Source organism: Vipera ursinii (genome assembly GCF_947247035.1).
Source record: "Vipera ursinii genome assembly, chromosome: 1".
NCBI lineage: Eukaryota > Metazoa > Chordata > Lepidosauria > Squamata > Viperidae > Vipera > Vipera ursinii.
In genome coordinates this window covers 42,048,971-42,071,857 of record NC_139512.1, presented here as the reverse complement: position 1 = coordinate 42,071,857, position 22,887 = coordinate 42,048,971, and the positions used below count along the sequence as shown (strand labels likewise).

Here is a 22,887-nt window from a genome sequence, read left to right as displayed (position 1 = left end):
TCTTATACGCTGGAAAATACTTACATGCCCTGCCCTCCCTGTCCGTCGCCGGCCCTCCCGCTGCTCCCGCGCTTCTGCCGGCCCCCGAGGCGCAGCGTTTCCCAGGCGGCAGGCAGCGCCGGAGGGCAGCCGCCACCCCGCCACGGCCGGCGCCCCTCCTGCTTCTAAGTCCTCTTGCCCACCTGTCAACAGTTGCCCAGGAATTCATACATGGTCCTTGATTACCTGGACAGCAATCAATCCAGTATTGGATTCTCAACAGTTAATGAGTTGATGGATACACGTAGTCTGGATTTTCTGCTGAAGCCTATCTGGAATGGGTGACTCTTCTGTTAGTACACACTACCACCAACATAGCTATGATTATGATTATGATTATGATTATACGCAACTTGGGCGTCCTCCTGGATTCACGGCTCAGTTTTGAAGACCATATAGGAGTCGTGACTAGGGGGGCCTTTGCCCAGGTTCGCCTGGTACGCCACTTGCGGCCCTACCTGGACTGAGATGCCCTGCGCACAATCACTCATGCGCTCGTGACCTCCCGATTGGACTACTGCAACGCTCTCTACATGGGGCTGCCCTTGAGGACCACTTGGAGGCTTCAGCTGGTGCAGAATGCAGCCGTGCGGGTTGGGATGGGAGTTTCCCGATACTCCCATGTAACACCTCTACTCCGCGAGCTGCATTGGCTTCCGGTTGCCCTCCGGGTGAGATTCAAGGTGCTGGTGATGACCTATAAAGCCCTAAATGGCATGGGTCCGGATTATCTGAGGGAGCACCTGCTGCCAGCGTCAATTTCCCATCGTCCTGTGCGCTCCCACAGGGAGGGTCTTCTCAGGGTACTGCCGGTAAAAGATTGCCGGCGGACAATACCCAGGGGGAGGGCCTTCTCTGTGGGTGCGCCGGCCCTTTGGAACCAGCTGCCTGTAGAGCTTAGGACTGCCCCTGACCTTCACTCATTCCGCCGGGACCTGAAGACCTGGCTCTTCGAGCTTTCTGGCCTGGACTGAGAGTATTAACCGGGGTTTTAATTGTATTTTAATTGTAATTGGGGTTTTTAGTTCAAGGTTAGTATAATCATTTTAATTGTTTTTAATTTTTGTAATTTGTTGTATTGTTTTTAAAAAACCTTGTGAACTGCCCTGAGTCCTACGGGAGAAGGGCGGTATATAAGTCTAATAAAATCAAAATCAAATTATTATTATTACTACTACTACTACTACTACTACTACTACTATGCCTATGTACTACAGGAAAAGAGAACCAACGAGAATTGCAGATGTGAGGAAGGAATGAAAAGATGCAGAAATCTAAATCTCTCCAACAAAGGGATAAAACACGTATCATTGCTTATTTTAATGAAAAGGAAAGAACTGAAAAAGTTTCTTTGATGAGAAATGAAACATTTTTAAAGAAAAAAAAATCAAAGTCCAATTGCCTTTTGGAAAAGCACCTTTGGAACAACTATGACCTGGATAGTTGTGAATCTCCATACACAAAAAAAGGAAATAAACTTGAAATGACCGTGCTTGTTCTCCATAAACACATAATCATTGTGTCAAGGCCAAAGGAAGCAGTTTGAGAGGGAAGGGCTTGTGTCAGTATTTCAGACAGAACTATGACGTTGCAGTGCAGGATCATCCCCTGTCACTTTAGAGAATTGTGTCCAGGTAGCCCTTCCAGTGAAACAAATATTTAAGCCTCCCCATTCAAGCATCTAGAATCCACTTTATACTCCTTTTCCACATCTATGAAAACTGATGGGAAGAAGAATTGAGGAGATTAAAAAAGTCCATCCTACACAAGAAAAGGATGAAGAAATGCTTGATGTATTTGCATTGAGGTGGGCAATTGCAAATGGAAGGCCACTGGGTTTATCTGATCTATGATAAAGAGGGGGGGCAATAAATTTCAAGTCTAGCTACTTGGATAAGAGGAAGCTAAAAACTTAGTAAACACTGTACTTGGTCTCTCACAAGGGCTTTCTTGCTTATGTGCATTTGCCACAGAGACAGGAATTTTATAGGGCAAATGACAGAGAATAATAATAATAATAATAATAATAATAATAATAATAATAATAATAATAATAACAACAACAACAACAACAACAACAATAATAATAACAACAATAATAATAATTATTTATTTATTATTTTATTTTATTACATTTATATACCGCCCTTTCCCGAAGGACTCAGGGCGGTTTACAGGGTAATTAAAAACCAAAATACAAAAGTTAAAAAACCAAGTTTAAAAAAAATAAATTTATCCCTGTATAAGTAAAACCCCAGTTAAAATAAAATTAATCCTCACCCTGGGCCAGAGAGCTCGAAGAGCCAGGTCTTCAGGTCCCGGCGGAATGAACGGAGGTCGGGGGCAGTCCTCAGCTCCACTGGCAGCTGGTTCCAAAGGGCAGGCGCCCCCACTGAGAAGGCCCTATCCATGGGTGTCGTCCGCCGGCAATCTCTTACCGGTGGCACCCTGAGAAGACCCTCCCTGTGGGAGCGCATTGGACGAAGGGAACTTGATGCCGGCAGCAGGTGTTCCCTCAGATATCCCGGACCCAAGCCATGTAGGGCTTTATAGGTCATCACCAGCACCTTGAATTTCACCCGGAGGGCAACCGGAAGCCAATGCAGCTCGCGGAGTAGAGGTGTTACATGGGAGTATCGGGAGACCCCCATCACAACTCTCGCGGCCGCATTCTGCACCAGCTGAAGCCTCCGAGTGGTCCTCAAGGGCAGCCCCATGTAGAGAGCGTTGCAGTAGTCCAATCGGGAGGTCACGAGCGCATGAGTGACTGTGCACAGGGCATCTCGGTCCAGATAGGGTCGCAACTGGCGTACCAGGCGAACCTGGGCAAAAGCCCCCCTGGTCACGGCTCCTATATGGTCTTCAAAATTGAGTCGTGAATCCAGGACGACGCCCAAGTTGCGAGCCCTATCAACGGGGGGTAACACCTCACCCCCCATCGTTAGAGATGGAATAGTCTGGTTGACCCGAGATGCCGATATGCACAGCCACTCAGTCTTGGCGGGATTGAGACGAAGCCTGTTTCTCCCCATCCAGAACTGGACCACCTCCAGGCACCGGGACATCACGGCGAGGGCATCGCTGGGTTGGTTCGGGGTGGAAAGAAAAAGTTGGGTATCATCAGCGTACTGATGATACCCCACCACGAAACCACGAATGATCTCACCCAGCGGCTTCATATAGATGTTGAACAGGAGGGGCGAGAGAACCGACCCCTGAGGAACTCCACAAATGAGAGGCCTCGGGGCGGATCTCTGCCCTCCCGTCAACACCGACTGCGAGCGGCCCAGGAGATAGGAGGAGAACCACCGTAAAACGGTGCCTCCCACTCCCAACCCCCTGAGACGCCGCAGTAGGATACCATGGTCGATGGTATCAAAAGCCGCTGAGAGATCTAATAGGACCAGGACAGAGGAGCAACCCCTGTCCCTAGCCCTCCAGAGATCATTCACCAGCGCAACCAATGCCGTCTCCGTGCTGTATCCGGGCCTGAAACCCGATTGGTACGGGTCCAGATAATCAGTTTCCTCCAGGAACAGAGGAAGCTGATGCGCCACCACACTCTCAACAACCTTCGCCAAAAAGCGAAGGTTGGAGACTGGACGATAGTTATTTAAAACAGCCGGGTCCAAGGCAGGTTTCTTGAGGAGGGGTCTCACCACCGCCTCCTTCAAGGCGGCAGGGAAGACACCCTCCTTCAAAGAAGCAGTTATTACTGCATGGAACCAGCCTCGTGTCCCCTCCCGGGCCGCATAAGCTAGCCAGGAGGGGCACGGATCCAACAAACAGGTGGTGGTGCTCAGCCTCCCCATGATCCTGTCCACATCATCAGGGGAAACAGGGTCGAACTCAGTCCAGATAACATGCTCAAGACCGTCCAATTCCTCCACATCAGACTCTGCCCAGTCAGAGTCCAGACCGGTCCGGATCTGAGCGATTTTGTCCGCCAGATGATGACTAAACTCCTCGGCTCGTCCCCGCAAGGGATCCTCCCTCACCTCCTGATTAAGGAGGGAGCGAGTTACCCTAAACAGGGCGACCGGGCGATTATCTGCGGACGCGATAAGGGCAGCAAAGTAGTTAGACTTCGCCGTCCTTATCGCCGCAAGATAAGACCTTATAAAGGTTCTTAACTGCAATCGGTCAGATTCGGATCGGCTGGACCTCCAACCGCTCTCTAGACCTCGTCTCCGACGCTTCATCTCCCGGAGCTCCGCAGAGAACCATGGAGCCCAACGGGATCTGCGCCGGGTCAGAGGTCGCAAGGGTACAACGCAGTTGTAAGGGTGATGGGTATAGGCCCAAGCGCCCTCTGGAACCGTTCCGGGTCCATTAGGCGCCTGGGGCGGAACCACCTGGTCGGTTCCACAGCCCAGCGGCGGGGGGTGGCATAACGGAAAACCAGCCGCAGGAGGTAATGATCTGACCATGACAGGGGGGCGATGGTTGGTGAACCCCCTCCCAGATCATCCAACCACTGTCCAGATAGGAACACCAGGTCAAGAGTATGATCCCCCACATGAGTCGGGCCCTCAATAACTTGGGTCAGGCCCATGGCCGTCATGGAGGCCATGAATTCCCGAGCTAACTCAGACGACCCTCCCAGTGAAGGCAGGTTGAAGTCACCCAGGACTATAAGCCTGGGGAACTCCACCGCCAGCCCTGAGAGAGTGTCAAGCAGCTCGGGCAGGGCTGTTGCCACACAGCTGGGCGCCAGGTATGTGAGCAACAAGCCCAACTGAGCCCGAGGACCACATCTCAAGAGGAGGGATTCACTCCCAGCCATTTGGACAATAGTGGCCTCCCGCGGGCACAGAGTCTCCCGAACAACCACCGCCACCCCACCACCCCTGCCCTGAGCCCGTGGCTGGTGTAGCACCCGGAAACCTGGAGGGCATAACTCGGTCAGAGGCAGCCCTCCCTCCAGGTTAATAATAATAATAATAATAATAATAATAATAATAATAATAATAATAATAATAATAATAATAAGAAGAAGAAGAAGAAGAAGAAGAAGAAGAAGAAGAAGAAGAAGAAGAAGAAGAAGAAGAAGAAGTTGGGAGGGACCTTGGAGGTCATCTAGTCCAACCCCCTGCTCAGGCAGGAAACCCTATACCATTTCAGACAAGTGGCTGTCCAGTCTCTTCTTAAAAACTTCCAGTGTTAGAGAATTCACCACTTCTGGAGGCAGGTTGTTCCACTGGTTAATTGTTCTAACTGTCAGGAAGTTTCTCCGTAGTTCTAGGTTGCTTCTCTCCTTGAATACTTTCCATCCGTTGCTTCTTGTCCTGCTTTCAGGTGCTTTGGAGAATAGCTTGACTCCCTCTTCTTTGTGGCAACCCCTGAGATACTGGAACACTGCTATCATGTCACCCCTTGTCCTCCTCTTCATTAAACTAGACATTCCCAATTCCAGCAACCGTTCCTTATGTTTTAGTCTCCAGTCCCCTAATCATCTTTGTTGCTCTTCTCTGTACTCTTTCTAGAGTCTCAACATCTTTTTTACATCGTGGTGACCAAAACTGGATGCAGTATTCCAGGTGTGGCCTTACCAAGGCATTGTAAAGTGGTATTAGTACTTCACGTGATCTTGATTCTGTCCCTCTGTTAATGCAGCCTAGCACTGTGTTGGCTTTTTTGGCAGCTGCAGCACACTGCTGGCTCATATTTAAGTGATTGTCCACTAGGACTCTGAGATCTCTCTCACAGTTGCTACTATTGAGCAAGGTACCACCTATACTATACCTGTGCATTTGGGTTTTCCTGCCTAAATGTAGAACCTTACTTTTTTCACATTATAACAAAAGTTGCTTGAAGGGGAGACCTGCTGATCAAGTAAAGCAGAAAGTTGCTATATACAAATTCTACAAATGGCAAATTAGGCTAGTTTTCCTGTTCATAGGAAATGTAGCAACATAAAAATTGTACTAGCATAGTTGTGTATTCATGTTTATCATACCGACGGTCAATAAGCTCATGTCCCTCTTTCACCCAGATCAGATTGTTAGCTCTCCTCTGATTTATCATGTGGGTAGTGATTTGTAATGGCCACAAAATGTATACGTTTGTACAGTAATCAGGTCTTGAAAAATTATCTTTCTTTTTTTTATAAAAACCAAGGTACAGATTTAAGGAAAACAGGTAGATAAATCCTTGTTTTCAGATTGTAGTCCAGATTTTTTTTAAAAAAATCAATTACTTCTTGAGTAGATATGGGATATTGCCAATTAAGTGGGATCTGGGCTCCTGCTATGAGGTTGAAAGTCCAATGTGGAGGTAAAGTCATGTTTTCCCTCAAAACAATGAGAAAATCCGTATACTTTTTTTGGCATTGAAAGAGGTGCAGACAGCAGTGTTGGGATGGGGGGAGATAAAAAAGAATCCTGCATTTGTTGATGTTGACATTTGAAGGAAAAGTAGTCCCTTGCTCTCAGTAAATATCAGGATTACCAGTTTGAAGTCAGGCTATAGGCTTTTCCTGTGGTAAAATGGACTGTAGCACAATAGCCTTATCTATAAAATTGGCAATTGTCCTAGAGTCCAAAAGAGCTCTGAGTTGTATTTTAAGCCATGAATTTGCAAAGGCTATCGGGTTATAAAGTACAATTGCATAATGTCAGATATTGGACCTAGTGTACTGCAGTAAAAATACAACCCAAGGTTTCACTTTCATTGTTTCTCTTTTGCAGTGAGTGACCTCGTCATTTCTCCTGTTTGCATAGGCTCCACATATTTGGAGTCTTAGCAGGCAACAGGGGAAAAGAAAACTCACTGCCCATATGGCTGATCCCTCTTTCAGTAGGCTAAGAATAAAGGCAACCCTGGTTCAATCTGTAGGAAATCCATTCGCATGCCCATGATGAACAGTTTACGCTGTGTTGTGAAAGTCAGGAATTCACCTTGACCCATTCTGAACCTCTCAGATAGACTTTCTGGAGAATGGAGCAACATCGGTTAGACAGCAGCTAACCGATTCCCAGATGAAGTAAGCTATATCCCAAATGCTATGCTAGCTGTATCATTGTGTTGGGGGAAAAAATCAGGTCCAGTTCCAATCTGGGAGAAAAGGTGCTGGAAATAAAGATGGAGGCTAGCTGCTTAGGAAAGAAGCTCTGTTTATTGATGAGCAGAACTAACAACAGCATGCAGTTCTGGGAGAGCTGACAAAATGGAGTTGAGCGTAGGTGGATTTTTCTACATTTTTTGGGTCTTTGCATTTGAGATGCCTGTTCGTTGTGAAATGTACTTTGACTTGTGCTTGACTGTGTCCTCTTAGTATTCTAAATATTGTTGCCTGACTCCTATTGTGGCTAGGAGGTCATGCCCTGTCCTTGGAGCTGGGTGGCAAATGTAGATTTTAGAAGTCTTTGTTTTCTAATCCCATCAGCTCCAGCTTTCTGTGGGAGCTGTGGCTGAAGATGTTTTGCTTATGAACAGAGTGGTCCAGTCTTTCTGAATGGATTACAAAATCTCCATTTCTAAAGATTAGCCTCTTTGGGTTTCTGCTTGAGGGAGGAAGACTGAGGCTCTTTTTGCATTGCCGGCAATGGGGGTGGGTATGGCTTCAGTGTGATGAAACTGGCCCACGGGGCCGACAGTTTGACACCCCTGATTTAGTCATTTGCCGCCAAGAAGCAAGGGAAAGCCAAGAGATTGAAAGAATCTCAATAATGAAATTGATAAGAAAGAGCCTGGAATCAGCTTTTACTCTCTTGGCATCCAGACAGAAGAAGAGTAAGATGGAAGTTACCTCTTTAGCCAAAAACAGAAGACAGGATCTTCTTCAGTATCTCAGGCTGGCTGGAGCAAATGAGATCGGTGCCCCAATGGAAACTCAAAATGTACAGCAGACTTCAAACAAGGAAACCTGAGACTGCAGGACAGTAGTTGGAAAATGAAAAGACCAGACTTTGACAAAGCATTCAGATTTCAATGCAGGAAGGCATCAACCACAGAAGTCTGGATTCCAATCGAGACACTTGAAGGAATTAAATTAACTCTCAAGCTACCAGCCAATGCTCTGTATTGGTATTGCAAACTGGTTAAGGTATATGGATGCCAACAGAGCAAAATACAAGACAGATTGTTAGTCCTGTATGGGAGTGAGCCAAATAGCTAGGCAAGCAAAACACAGCCAGTTGCTGTCCTATTGTCTAACAAAGCAAACTTTAGGATATAAGAGCCAAAGCCAATAATGTCTTTCAAATACAAGTAAGGATGTACATCTTTAATAATTTTCAGTTTTTTCTTTCTTTTACCATGTCAGAGAAAGTTTTTGTGTCTTATCACGACACTTACTTTTTTATGTCACAAAATTAACACTATGTGCCATGCCTTCAGATTTAATTAAAGTTCTCCCCCTCCCCCAAAAGCTGATTTCAAAGTCAAATTTGGAACTAAGGCACACCATTTCTGCAACCCTCAGTTTGTATAATTACCACTAGATGGCGATGTTTGATTTTATTCTAAACTTTTGAGGCTTGTCTTCTGCCTGGTACTGTAGGATGAAAAATTAGAAATCTACTCCATCTTTAGCAATATATTCACCTTACATATTTGTTATTTGGTTTATTTTATCCCAATGTGATTGCAGCTTCTGATACTTTACAGAAGTTAGAGGTTTTAGAGAATTAGCCAGCAGTCTTTTCTTAGAGGAACCTGAATAAATTGATATAATTCCTGTAACCTAGAATAACAAGTTTGAATGACCTTTCTTGGTAAACCAATGGCGGGCTATATTAAACAACGTGAAATTAATTTCTTATGGTGTTAAAATGAGATATGCACAACAGCTTACTATATCCTAAAGAACATTCACTAAGTATTGTGTATAATTACATTGCACATGGAAAACAGAAATTTGAACAGTAATGAATATGATTAGATCTTAACCTGTGGCATTACATTTGGAGCTATAATGCTTCCTTTTCAGCAGAATGACTGTGTGGCAATCCCCAGATAGTTTGGGAATCACTTTGAGAGGAGAAGGAAGAGAGAGGAATAGAACAAAGTATTACATTGAATCCTTGAACAGAAATGTTGTTATACTATTAATTTTAATGGGGAGCAGCAAGACCACCCCCCCACACACACACCTCCGGTCTACCTTACGGCCCGGTGACTTGACAACAGACCTTCCTGCCCCTTCGCTGAGAAGGAGCCCCAGCAATGAGAAGAGCCAAGGGGTGGGGCACCGTGGAGAGGTTAGTGGGTGGTGGTGGTAGCTCTTAGATACCGCATAGACGCAGGGGTCTTCAAACGTGGCCCTTTGATGACTGTTGGACTTCCTGGAGAAGGAAAAATGCCTGGAGAAGGAAAAATCGGCCGCAGCCTCGGGGTAGGCTTCTCCGGGGGCGCCGCCGCGATTCTGCAGGTCTGTTGCCTTCTTTCCGATCTATCCCCGGGGTCAAGTCACCGGGCCGTAAGGTAGACCGGAGGTGTGTGTGTGTGGGGGGGGGGTCTTGCTGCTGCTGCTGCATCTGGGCAGGACCAAGGGGCGGGGAGCCCCGATTGCGTGCTCTGATGAAATCCCCTCGCCGGCGGTCATAGGGAGACGGCGGCTCATTGCAATATTCAGCAGCGGTAGCCACGGGAGGCTCCGTCTTTCGTCCGCTCGCTCCTCTCCGCCTCCTCCTCCTCCTCCTCCTCCTCCCCCCACCCACCCACCCCAGCTGCTCCATGGCAGAGCTGCCCTGACTCCCCTGCTGCACCGCGCCGCCTGCCCAATGGCCCCGCCCGCCAAGCCGCTCCGGCCCGGAATGATCTGAACCCTCCGACGGACACGCAGCCGAGTCCAGCGCAATCGCCGATTGCAGGTGAGCGGCGCCTCGGCACGCTTCCTTTCCCCCCCCGCCCGCCCCCCTAAAGAGCCTGGAGTGTCCGCTTGGACGGGGGAAAGGACCGGGAGGGGGGGAAACGGCAGGTCGGTCATAAAAGCAGCGGGTGCAGATGCGCTGCTGAAATGTTCAAAATCCAACTTTTCTGCTTTTTGAAACGCACCACCGGCTGCTCCGTCCAGAAGCCCAGATTCGGGAGGGCTGCTTGGCTTCCACTTGAGCCCATCTATGTCCACGAGCCCCCCCCACTACCCCTATACCTCAGCCTGGGTCCCCTGTCCGACCCGGAGGAGTATTTTTTTTAAAAAAACTTCCATCGGGATTTGTTCCTGGAGTTTAAATCCTTGCAGTCCGAAGCAAGAGAGAAAGCCGCGACCTCCTCCTGCGGGAGATTCTCTGCCAGCTCCGAAGAGCTCGACCACCAACGCCGGGGCGGCAGAGGCTTGCAGGGCTGGCAGAGGTGGCGGCAGTCCAGCGTTGTTTCTCCCCCTCGTGCGTGTGTGTCTCTGTGTGTGTGTGTGTGTGTGTCAGACCCGCAGGAATGGCTAGTAAAGGTGGCGGCAGTCCGGCATTTGCGTTTCTCTGTGTGTCAAGCCCCGTGGGCTCGACACACAGGAAGGGGGGGAATGCCGGAATGCCGCTTCCCTACCAGCCATTCCCGTGGGTCTGACACACACACACACACACACACACACACACACACACCAGGAAATCGAGAGCGCAGCCTTAAGTTAAAGGTGGCGGACGGGCCCGAGAAAAAAGGCTGCAAAACTCCAATCTTTTAAAGCGTGCGGTGTTGTTGTGTTTTTTTTTCCTCCCCCCGAAAGTGAACGGCAGCTTTCCGTACTAGTGTATTTGTACTGCCGCGAGTGACAACTGACAAAGCTTGCCGGTGTGATCTTGATTTTGGAACTGATGAAGTCTGTTAACAGGCTCAACTAAGATGGCGGACGTGTCGAGCTGAGCTCGGTGAGCTCCGTGAGTTTGGTGTGGTTTGGTGGTCTTGGGGGCGCCCTTGGAGTGCATAATGCCTCCACGTTAGGGCTGGATGACTAGACTGCTTTGTCGTCCCTGTTTTTGGGGGCGTTGGTGCCCTCCATATCGGCGAGAGGCAGCTGGAGGTCTGGCCGGGAGATTGTAGCCGTTTTGAAACGCCGCGTCTTGAAACGCCCGATCAGCTGATTTTCGGGTGGAAGAGCCGCAGCTTGAATCTGTTTGCATCTGCCTGAATTAGACCGAAACGGCCTGAATTTGACCAGAGTTGCTTTGTAATGGCTGGAGGAACTGCAGAGGAGCTCTTGCCGGGAGATTGTGGCCGTTTTGAAACGCCGCAGCTTGAAACGCCCGATCAGCTGATTTTCGGGGCGGAAAGAGCCACGGCTTGAATCTGCTTGTATTTGTTTGAACTTAACCAGAAACGGCTCGTAATGGCTGGAGGAACTGCGGAGGGAGTGAATGCTCCAGCCTGGAATATTTGGAAAGGCTGGGGGAACTGGATGAACTGCAGCTTAAGCGACTGTTGCCGGAGGAGCCATGGCTTGAAACGCCCCAGTTTTGGGGCAGCGTTTGCTTGTTCCGGGTAGAAAAAACGCTGTCGACCCTGGCATCTTTTGCGGGGATTTCCCATTTCCCGTTGCGAAACCAGCCGAGCCCAAGTCCACCCTTTCTTTTTTTTCCACGGCACACTCGGTGCCTTTCCCACGATCGTGTCTCCTTCAGATCTTACGCAAGCTTCCTCGATTTCCTGGTGTGTGTGTGTGTGTGTGTGTGTGTGTGTGTGTGTGTTTCTTTCTTATTCCTCCCTTCTCTGGTGGTTGGAAAGGCGTGTGATGCGCTTCGACAACAACTCTGCTGGCTCTCTCGGTGGGAACCTCCCATCCTCTATATACCCCCATTTCAGCTGCTTCGCAAACTGCTTCCTCCACCCCACCCCACCCCACCTCACCCCCCTTTTTCCAAACATTTTGTTTGCACCTCTGGGCCAAGCACGCAACTCCGAAAACGATCCCACCACTGGCAACTCCCTAGCACCGTAGGCAAAAACTAAAGTCGAAGCCACACCTGACAATCGGGGAGGGGAGGGGAGGGGGGGAGGAAGGAGGAAGAAACCAGCGCACCCTTTGCCCTTTTATTGTCACAATCGAAGAGGCAGGAGAATGCGGGGTGGGGAGGGGAGAGAGAGAGAGAGTAGAAATCCCTATTTTCGGAGCCAAGAAGAGAAGCGCAGCTACAGCAGTCGCTAGAGTTCCTCCCAAGGGGGCGGAGAAAGAAGAACTGTCGGAGCGTTTCTTTCGTAAATACGCGCGCAGGCACACACTCGCCCAGCCGCGTGCTTCGCCCAGCTACTCGCGGGGAGTTTGCAAGCCCTTCGTTTCTCTTCAGGGCCGTCAGAAGGGCGAGCAAGTCTCTGCCCTGCCCTGCCCTGCCGTGGGGGTGGGGAGCCAAGCGCGCTTGACGTTCCTGGAAACGAGAAGGGCCTGTGGAGACTGACACCAACCCGAGTGCCCAAGCGGGTCTTCTCAGCGTCAGGCAAAGTAGCTCACATGCAAAACAAGCCCGGCAGAGGAGCCGGAGCAGCTCCGCTGCTGGGGGCGCGTCTCGGCCGGGCCTTGCAGGATCTGGGCCGGGCACCTCTGCTCGCCGCTCCGGCTGCTCTGCCAGGCTTGTTTTGCGTGCGAGCTACTTTGCCGGCCGCTGCTGAGGGAAGATCTCTGGAGAGGAGCATAAGGTGAGCTGCTGCATTTCCCAGCCTCGGCTTATACTCGAGTCACTAACTTTTTCCAATTTTGGGGGGTAAAATTAGGGGTCTCGGCTTATATTCGAGTCGGCTTATACTCAATTATATACGGTATTAACATAAATGGCAATGCTTGCAATAATTGCTAGATTTGGTCTACAGAACTTTTAATCAAGAAATAATACTTAATAAATACAGAGATAGGATGAATTTATATTTAATAATTTTTTTCTTTTACATTTTAATTATGTTATTATATACTGTTGACTGACAATTTCTAAATATCAGTCTATACTTTTGCAAAAATAAATGCAAACATAACCCACTTCCCCACTCAAAACCTAGAAAGTTCACGGCAACAGCAACTTGAATAATGTCATGTTTAGAAATAAAAAAAACATACTTCGTGTTATCTAACAAGAAAAAAACTGTAACAAAACCCTTCAATTCTTGTAGGCCAATTAAACAAAAGTAGCCACATACTGGCATGGTAGTGGGAACATAGACAATTATGATTCATTGCTCCCAATAGATGTTTCAGAAACTGTGACAACTGAAGTTTTGGATCCTACTTTGTTTCTGATCTTTTTCCTGTTAAAAAAATGTACTATCTGGATTTCATAGATATTCAGAAGAAAAGCCGTAAAGAGAATCCCTCCTATTGACACAGCTACAATTGTGCTGATGAGATATTGTCCTGGGAAAGCCAGTGGGGAATCATCGACATATATCTGCAATAAAAAAAATACATCCTGGTAAATTTAAAAATCACACTACTTGAAAAGTTGGGACTTGAGATAGATAACTCAAGTTTACATTAGTAAATGTACTTTTGAAGGCAAGGTTAACGTTGCAGGATTAAAATGCAGATTTGAAAATTTATGGCAGTAAAGAAGTGGAAAGAATTCTTTCAGCTGAATTTTCATTTTAGGAGTATTCAGACTTTCAAATGCAGTACAGGTTGTCCTTGACTTATGGCCGCTTAGTGTTCTGACAGGCCTACCTGGCAGGGGGTAGTTATGACTTCAATTTGAAGGACCAGTCATTGCACCCTCTGTGGTCACATGACCACACTTTAGATGCTTGGCAGTTGGGCTGCATCTAGAGCCATTTCTGATGTTCTGTGGTCACATAACACATTTTATGATGGTTTTATTGAAAAACCAGTATTTACATCCATTTTTTTGGCAAAACTGCACATATAGCGAACAAATGATTTGCTTTTAATGATCGCAGATTCACTTAATGACTGTGGAAATTCTATTAGCAATTGTCACATAAAAGGTCATAAAATTGGTCACTTAACCAATAATTTTATACCCATCATAAGTTACAATAATGATGGGCAGGTTCTTATGTAGTTGTAACCTGAGGTTATATGTATAAGAAATGAATGAATGAATGAATATCAATAAATCAGTCTATTAATCCCTGCCAAATTCTTATAATGTTATATCTGAATTCCGTAATGGTATATTTACTTACCGTAATTTGCTTAATTTCTAGAAAGGGACAAGTAGGGGCTCAGATTTGTGGTACATCCATTGTAGTCCTTAAGGAAACTACATCTACATAGAGGGAAGTATGAAGTAGAGTACCCCAAGATTTGTTTTAAGTCCAGTGCTCTTCAACATCTTCATAAACAATTTAGATGAAGGAATAGAAGGGGAACTCATCAAATTTGCAGATGACACCAAGCAAGGAGGAATAGCCAAGATAGGCTCAAGATCCGGATGGATTTTGACAGACCTGAACACTGGACCCTATCCAACAAAATGGAATAATTCAGTAAGGTTTTATGCTGGATAAGATATGATAGCTGTTGAATAGGTAGTACCTGGCTCAACAGTAGCAACTCTGAGGGGGATCTCGGAGTCCTAGTGGACAATCACCTAAATATGAGCCAGCAGTGTGCTGCAGCTGCCAAAAAAAGCCACTGCAGTTCTAGTCTATATCAACAGAAGGGATAGCATCAAGATTACATAAACTATTTGTACTGCTATATATTGCCTTGGTAAGATCACACTTGGAACATTGCATCCAGTTCTGGTAACCGCAATACAATAAAAAGGATATTGAAGTTCTAGAAAGAGCACAGAGAAGAACAACAAAGATAATTGGGGGGCGGGAAGCTGAAACATATCATGAACATTGTCTAGTCTAACAAAGAGGAGACTAAGGGTGACATGATAGCAGTCTTCCAATATTTGAGAGGATGACACAACCTATTCTCCAAAGCACTTGAGAGCAAGACAAGAAGTCACATATGGAAACTTATCAAAGAGAGAACCAATTTAGAAGTAAGGCAAAATTTCCAGACAGTGAGTACAATTAATCAGTGGAACGACTTGCCTCCAGAAGTTGTGGGTGCTCCAGCTCTGGAGGTTTTTAAAGAGGACATTGGACAGCCATTTATTTGAAACGGTATAGGGTCTTCTGCTTGAGCAGGGGGTTGGACTAGAAGACCTTCAAGGTCTCTTCCAACTTTGTTCTTCTGTATTCTGTGTATTTCTGTTACAACAAAAGTATAAATCTTTGTTGTCTGTGAAAAGAAGCAGGAGAGGTTCCTCTTGCTACAAGGAAAGGAATAAAGAATCTGTCTGTGCCCATGACTCTTTTATTATGTTGGGGGCTATGAAGATTGGATTTTTGCATTCTATCAATATTCATTTGTAGAAATGTTATCACTCACACATTGTTGTAGGGACACTTCAGACAATATTACTTAAATTTGATGAAGATGAAGTTGTTGCCGATTATATCTGTACTAAGATACATTTACTTTATATAAATAATTTTTGCCAATGTAATTATTTTATATATTTGTGATTTGTTTCACATTCTTCTATATTTCAGTACTATGAAAAAATATACCTGAAATTCATCAAATAAGTTGCAAAAGGACACTCCGGGAATAGTGGATACTCTAAAATGGAAAAGTTCAGATCCCTGTTAAAAGTAAACATTATTTTTATTAGTGCATAATAGTATTTCTTTTGCTACAAATTCATTTTTAACATTGCTTAATCTGTTAAAATTAGTGTTGTGCATTAAATTTACATCTTGAATGACGTGAATGGAAATGTCTATGGAAATGTCTATGGGGATTCTCAGTCATCCAAGCCATGGTTGCCCCAAAGGTGCTTTTCCAAAAGGCAACTGGACTTCCTTGGTTTGTTTTTTTGTTTTCTCTTGAAAACCCACTCCCCACCATTCAGACAGAATCGAAGAAACCGCTTGGATGAGAAGCAAAACATTTTCAAGAGAAAAAAAAAGCCCAAGAAAGTCCAATTGCCTTTTGGAAATGATCTTTGGGACATGAGTGGAAATGAATTGTTTTCTCTATTACTATTTTACTTTATTTCCAAAGTAGGATTTGCTGCCCTAAATAACTTGATTGGTTTTAGATAGGTGTCTTTATCTGAGCAGATGGACAGGGATTTAACTGCATGCTATATTTATCCTCCATTTGTCTATCCAGGCCAGGGGTCAGCAACCTGAAACAGTGAAAGAGCCACTCGGAACCGGTTCCCTCACAAAAGGAAAAACTGGGAGCCGCAAAAAATGTGTGCACATGCGCGTACATGCGCATGCGCAGAAAAGGGTTTGACTGAAGAGTGGAGCCAAGGCAAGATATGCACCTACCCTGCATATTTGAATTGATTGGTTGAAATTTTTTAGTCCCACTTTTTTTTTTCTTTTTTCTTTGGACTGCACATGGCAGAGGACTGGGAGCCGCAGGAGACGTCTGAAAGAGCCGCATGCGGCTCCGGAGCCATGGGTTGCAGACCTGTGATCCAGGCCAATTCTGCCTTCTCTGAGTATTCATGAATATGAATATCATGGTGCAGTTTTTTCTATTGGGAAATTACTAAAATTAGAGAACAATGTGAGAATATTTGTCCTGAATTATTTAATGCAATGTATAGACCAGGGCTAGGCAACCTCGGCTCTTTTATGACTCATGGACTTCAACTCCCAGAATTCCTGAGTCAGCTATGCTGACTCAGGAATTCTGGGAGTTGAAGTCCATGAGTCATAAAAGAGCCGAGGTTGCCTAGCCCTGGTATAGACTAACCAGATGAGTTTATTCAACAAATCATAGATAGCAAAATCATGCCATTTGAACAAATATGATTTAAGATTTTTTTGTGGAGATACAGGTATTCAATACAGCGGCAGGGTGGTAATTAACATTAGGATGGGAAAATTTGCCCTTTGGTGCCAAAACAAAGATTTTCTCTACATTTAAAATTGCCACTTCTTTGATTGGCCATTTTGACCAAGATCATTGACCAAGGAAGAAAGTTTTAACCTTTCTGTGCCTTGTGAGGCCAATGACGTTCACGTTTCCCCCAGACTGTCAGTAGTAAAGAATCTTTTCAACCTGATTGCCTTGCTGAATGTTCTTTGTGTCAGGCTGTTCTTTTAGTTCCATTAGTGGGGGAGGGGGGAGGGTTAGAAATGTAGAAATGTAGTTTCTATTCGGGTTGCAAAAACCTGGATGATAGCTACTTGACACATGCCCGCTAATGGTCATCCAGATTTTTGAAGACAAGATATGGTAGCCCTACAACAAGCTGAGGTAGGATTCAAAATAACAGTGCTTTATCAACTTTCCTCCGCCCTGTGCGTTCCCACAGAGAGGGCCTCCTCAGGGTGCCACCGGTCAGAGAATGTAGATTGGTGGCCCCCAGGGGGAGATCTTTCTCTGTGGGCGCCCCGGAACTATGGAACCAGTTACCGGTTGAGCTCCGGACAGCGCCCGATCTTCGCTCCTTTCGCCGCGATCTGAAAACATACTTGTTCGAACAAGCCGGCCTGGCCTGAGGGGGGATTGGTGGGGTTTTTACTATCATTTTATTGGGGTTTTTATTATGTATCAACTGTTTTTATGGGCATGTATTTAATTACCTTTTAACTTTTGTAACTCTGTGTTTTATTCTTGCCCTGTACACCGCCCTGAGTCCTTCGGGAGAAGGGCGGTTTAGAAATATTAATAAATTAAATTAAATTAAATTTATTTCTGCACCATTTTTTATTAGCACAGTGTATTTCAAAACAATAAATAACTTGGCTCTCATCACTCTTGATTAAAGGGGAAAATTGGTGCCATTTGTTTAAAAATCTACTCCTGAGGAAGGGGAACATCTTGCTATGCCCCACCCAAGCTTTAGTTAAATTGAAGGAATCTCTACCATCAGGAAAACTGAGTGACAGTTTTAACTTCCTATCCCAAATCTAGGGAAATGGCTACATCCAAATACTCTGGAACTCAAGTAGGGAATGGAAATGGGGATTACCTAGTGTTATGTTTTTATGCCAGAGAATTTACTCAGTGTCATCTGCAGAAGGCACAAGTTGGTGATCCTGATTAGGTGATCAAAGTCTTACCCCTTTTTAATATTTTAACAGTTTTAGCAGTAGGTATGCCAAATTGTTGCAACACCTTCAGTTTTTCTATTCAAAATATGTATTTTATCAGAAGCTTACTGTTATTGATATAGTTAGCCCATCTGGATTATACAACTTGGTTTTGACCTTACTCTCCAAGTGCATCCTTAGTTTTGTCAAACTTAATGTTTCATTGGTACCTGGAAAAAATAAAATAGTTTAAAGTTATAGTTTCACATATTGTCTGATAATACATTTCAGTGGTAAATAAATCATATATAAAAAGGGTGAATTAGCTAGTGCTTTGAATAAAGATATCCTTTTGTGAAAGCTAAAAATAAAAATTTAGATTAGAAATTATACATGAGAGCTATCTGCAGCAGATTTTTTGTTATGATGATAACTTAAACCTTGGTAAACCAAAGTATAATCAAGACTCTTTATCATGGATTGTGCTTGGGTGGAAACAGGGTTGGGTGAAACTCTTCAAGAATAGTGAAAGTGAAAATGAAAGTAAATAGATCTGGAAAACAATATTTTTCGTTGTAAGTTATTGTAGGTGTAATGTATGGGGCTTGTTTTGTTAAGGGAAGACCACATGAGTTAATTGCTGGAAGGTTGCTTGAGCAGGGAAGCTGGCTAATGGCTCCCAGCTCCCCAGACAACCCGTCGCCAGTGCCGCTATTGGTTGCCTCTAGGGAAGCAATAGGTTGCTTTAAACCTATTGGCCAGGGTATAAATTGCTGCATTCGCAGCCCTGTTTCTCAGGTCAGATCCTGCAAGCATTAAACAATTATCTTTGCTGAACTCACTCGCCTCGTCTTCGTCATTAAGCAACGAACACAGTACATAACAGTAGGTATGGCAAGGAAGAGGGCATTAAAGAACAAATATTTTTAATAGAATTTCTCAGAAAGATTCCCTCTGAACCCCAGCAGTCTGCTTCTTACCTGAAATTTTCCAGTTTGTTCTATTATTTACTTCTTTTATGGTGACAAAATAAGGAGATGTCAGATTGACCATATAACCCTCATCTTCCACTATAAAATAGAGAGGAAGGTTTTCTACTGGAAATTTCATCCGCAGAGCCTAAAGACAAATGAACCATAGAGACAGAGATGTTGAAGTGTGTGTGTGTATATATATATATATATATATATATATATATATATATATATATATATATATATATATATATATATATATATATATATATATATATATATAATTTTTTTGGATTGCTAACAAAGAATTAAAGGGAGACTGATATGCATTTCAAACTTATTTGTTCTCATCAGTCAGCCATACCCTTCTGAGATTTGAACCTGGGCCAAATGCACCTTAGGCAATTGTTCTAAACTTTAGGCCACTGGCTCTTTCTTGCTTTGTTAGCTGAGAAGCAAGGGAGATATGTGTTAAGTGTTTGTTAAGTATTTGGAATACCTTGCTAGGCCCCAAACAATATTTAACAAACACCTATGTGTGTGTGTGTGTGTGTGTGTGTGTGTGTGTGTGAATATGTATGTGTATGTATATGTATACACACACACACACACACACACACATACACACACACACAAAGTTAAGGGTCAATGGGACAATCTATTTTGAGAATACTTTTCCATTTGAAAGATAAGTTAGAGAAACTGACATAAGAAGAGCTACTTTGTGTATAATTTTGCATCTCCCTGTACCAATATCTTACAGGGCAAGAATGGGCAATTAATTTTCTCAAGGGGCCATGTGAGAAGCTGGGATTGTTGTGGAGGACCAATAATTCAAGCTCAAGTCCCCTCACACCATGACCACTGCCACCACCACCTCCTTAGGCTGCTCCAGGCGAGAGGTGAGCGCTGCTCAGGTGCAGAAAAGCCCTTTGTGTCCTTGCCCTCCTGCAACTGCCAGGCAATGGAAGGAGCCCACAGTGACCGTGCAGAGCTGGACCCGATTGTTCTTCTTTTCCTGCCCCCCTGTGGCACACTTATTTACATTTGATTTTTAATTTCTGATTGATCTTACGTGAGCCAGAAAGACAGTCAAGAGCCCAGATGTGGCCTGTAAAATGCCCAATCTGCTTTAGAGGCCAATCAGATCCTCAGACAGGAATCTCAGTGATTCCCTTTCTATCCCTTCATTGAAATCATTGATGAAGATGGACTTCTGGTTTTTGCACCATAGCACATGGCTGTTGGATTGTGGAGCTCTGTACCCCACAGCTGATTTAGCCCTGCCAGGGGACCCTAAATGGGTCTGAAGTCACCCTGGAGAGGCAACAAAGAAAGAGGGGTGCTCCGATGATCACAGAATGATGGCAGTCATTCCACTCGATCTGGGGGAAGCCCTCTAACCCAACAGGAGAAAGGCTAGCTTCACACCAGCGTTTAGCCCAAGCTACTTGCAGCCAAAGTCCAAGAGCACAAATCAGAACAACGGTGAACAGCGTGCTTGGAACTGGTGAGAGTATAGATCTTCTATCCTCTACTCTGTAACTAAGTCCTTGGGAAAGATCTCCAAAGCAAGAAAACCTCTGAAAGTGGACTACACCCCCACTCCCTCATAGAAGGAAGCAGTGAATTAACATTTAAGGGGAAAGAAATATACTGAAATCAAAGTTAAAATACTACAGTCTGGATAAATCTAGAAATTAAAAAAATAATTGCTAAGATTATACCTTAAAGGGTTTTGATGAAACTATAAAATAATAATAAATAATAATAATTTTTTGTCTGGAAAAGCTGGAAAATAAACAACTACTGACACCTAGCGGAGAACTAGAGCATAGAACATTAACAACACAGACTCAGAAATTGGCAAAGACCCCCAGAAACAAAGAATAATCTGTCCCCTTGCAATTTTAATAATCCTCAGAAGACAGCTGTGTGGGAACAAAGAAAAAATACACACTGGGCCAGCCATAAGATTAAAAAGTGCCTGAAGGAAAAGAAATACTCTGATTGTTGTCTAAACTCAAGAATTGTTTACAGAAAAAGAAAAACTCTGACTCTGGGCTAATCTTTTAGGGGGGAATTTCAGGAAGGACTCAAAGTGACTAAATATACTGAACTGCAATTTTGACTGGTTGACAACTGACCCCTGAATAAAAGAACTGTTATAAAATACTGATTTTACTGATGCTTTTACAATTGGAAAAACAGTGGATTATAAAAACTATATATAAAGATAAGATCTATAAAAAAGTGGGCTGTTTGGATTCTGAGTTTGGCCAGTTTGACAAGGCTAATTATAGAGATGATGGCACCGATGAAGGACTATTTGAAAGGGGGAGACAACATGGATATTGCATACTTGTCAACAAAATGACAGAAAAACACATTTAATACTTACTCCTGAAGTACCTAGCTTGGAATATCAAAGACCTCCAGAAGAAACATTTCAAATGACAATAAACCATGAGCAGATCAAAAACAACTTTGATGACTTAAATGAGCACATCTCTAATCTAAACACACAATAAAAAACACTCAGAAAATGACGGTAAAGGTAAAGAATGAACAAACAAATCAGATAACAGAGCATAAACTAGAAGAAAATGACAATCAGCAAAGCTACAAAATGAAGAAAATTTTAATTTAACACAAGCAGGTAAAAACCTACAAGACTTAGACTTAACAAAAGTGGAAAAGATATTTTATTCATCAGAACATCAAAATAAACCTGAGGATAAGAAATAAGACTGAACAAAATGAACTATAGAACTGCCAGGAGAACCATTAGAATTTGGGAGACAAAAAGCTTATATTTTATGCATTCTGTCTTCTCCACTACCAACAATACTTACAAAAATACAAGAACTTCCTGGCAAGCAGAATGCATCAATTTGAAAAGCTGCTTGGCAAAAGAAGAAGGCCAGAGACAGATTCAAAAGATTTGACTCGCCCTACCAGATGAAGTATTACATGAGCAAACACTTGTTTGAATACGCTTAAAAGAACAGATAACTTTGGATATAAAGGGGCCTTAGAGGGATAAGAGATATAAGTAATATAGCATTTTTCATAATATATAAAATGTAAAAATATTGGGATGATGTATGTGAATGAAAAGTTTGAAATTTTAAGGTAAATTAAGTTGAAGAGAATTAAGACTAAGGAAGGATTGAAATACTGAGGTGAAATTAGGATATATAGTGATTTAACAAATTAATTTTTACAAATATAAGTGAAATATAAACCAATCAGAAAAGATGTTATAGCTAGATGTCATCAGATGGATAAGCAGTATAGTATTTTTATAATGCATGAAATATGAAAACCTTGGGATGGTATGTCTAAATGGAAAATCTGGATATTTAAATGATAAATATTGAGAAAATTATAACTGATAAGAATTGTTTGATTATTAAGGGGAAATTAAGCTTAAATAAGAATTATGAAAATAGGATATATGGTGAACTAAAGATGATATTTATAAAAACAACACAAGTTGATAAGAAAAAAATGTTATACATGGACATTATTATTTGTACAAACATGAAAAAATGTTTATATTTAACCATTTATGCATTGAAAATACTAAGAATTATATTTGTTTAAGGTTGAAGAAGGAGAATACTATTGGGAGAAGGGAAGATCAAAGAAATATACTATTAATTAATATACTAATTATGGAAGTAGAAAAATTAATTATTATTGACTGTTAATGAACTACTATTTTTTTTAAAAAAATATATGAACCAAGACAACACGCTGTACACTAGGCACTAAGGATTGTTATTGTAAAAAATCAATAAAACATTTCTAAAAAAATAAATACATCACTGATGAAGATATTGAAGAGTACTGGGCTTAAAACAGAGTCTTGGGGGTACCCCACTGCATACTTTCCTCCATATAGATGCAGTTCCATTAAGGACTACACATT

The 22,887-nt window shown here is 43.7% G+C and overlaps 1 protein-coding gene across 1 annotated transcript in view; it reads right to left on the bottom strand.

Annotated features, from left to right (window-relative positions):
- Positions 1-13,121: 13,121 nt before the first annotated feature.
- Positions 13,122-22,887, bottom strand: part of CATSPERB (cation channel sperm associated auxiliary subunit beta) — a gene marked incomplete at its 3' end in the record, with an annotated part of 62,000 nt that continues 52,234 nt past the window's right edge. The window contains exons 21-24 of the mRNA XM_083349666.1: positions 18,957-19,095; positions 18,106-18,206; positions 15,487-15,561; positions 13,122-13,343 (exon numbers count right to left, since the gene is read on the bottom strand). Of these exons, the coding sequence (XP_083205792.1) occupies positions 13,122-13,343; positions 15,487-15,561; positions 18,106-18,206; positions 18,957-19,095 (537 nt within the window). The remainder of the gene's footprint in view (positions 13,344-15,486; positions 15,562-18,105; positions 18,207-18,956; positions 19,096-22,887) is intronic.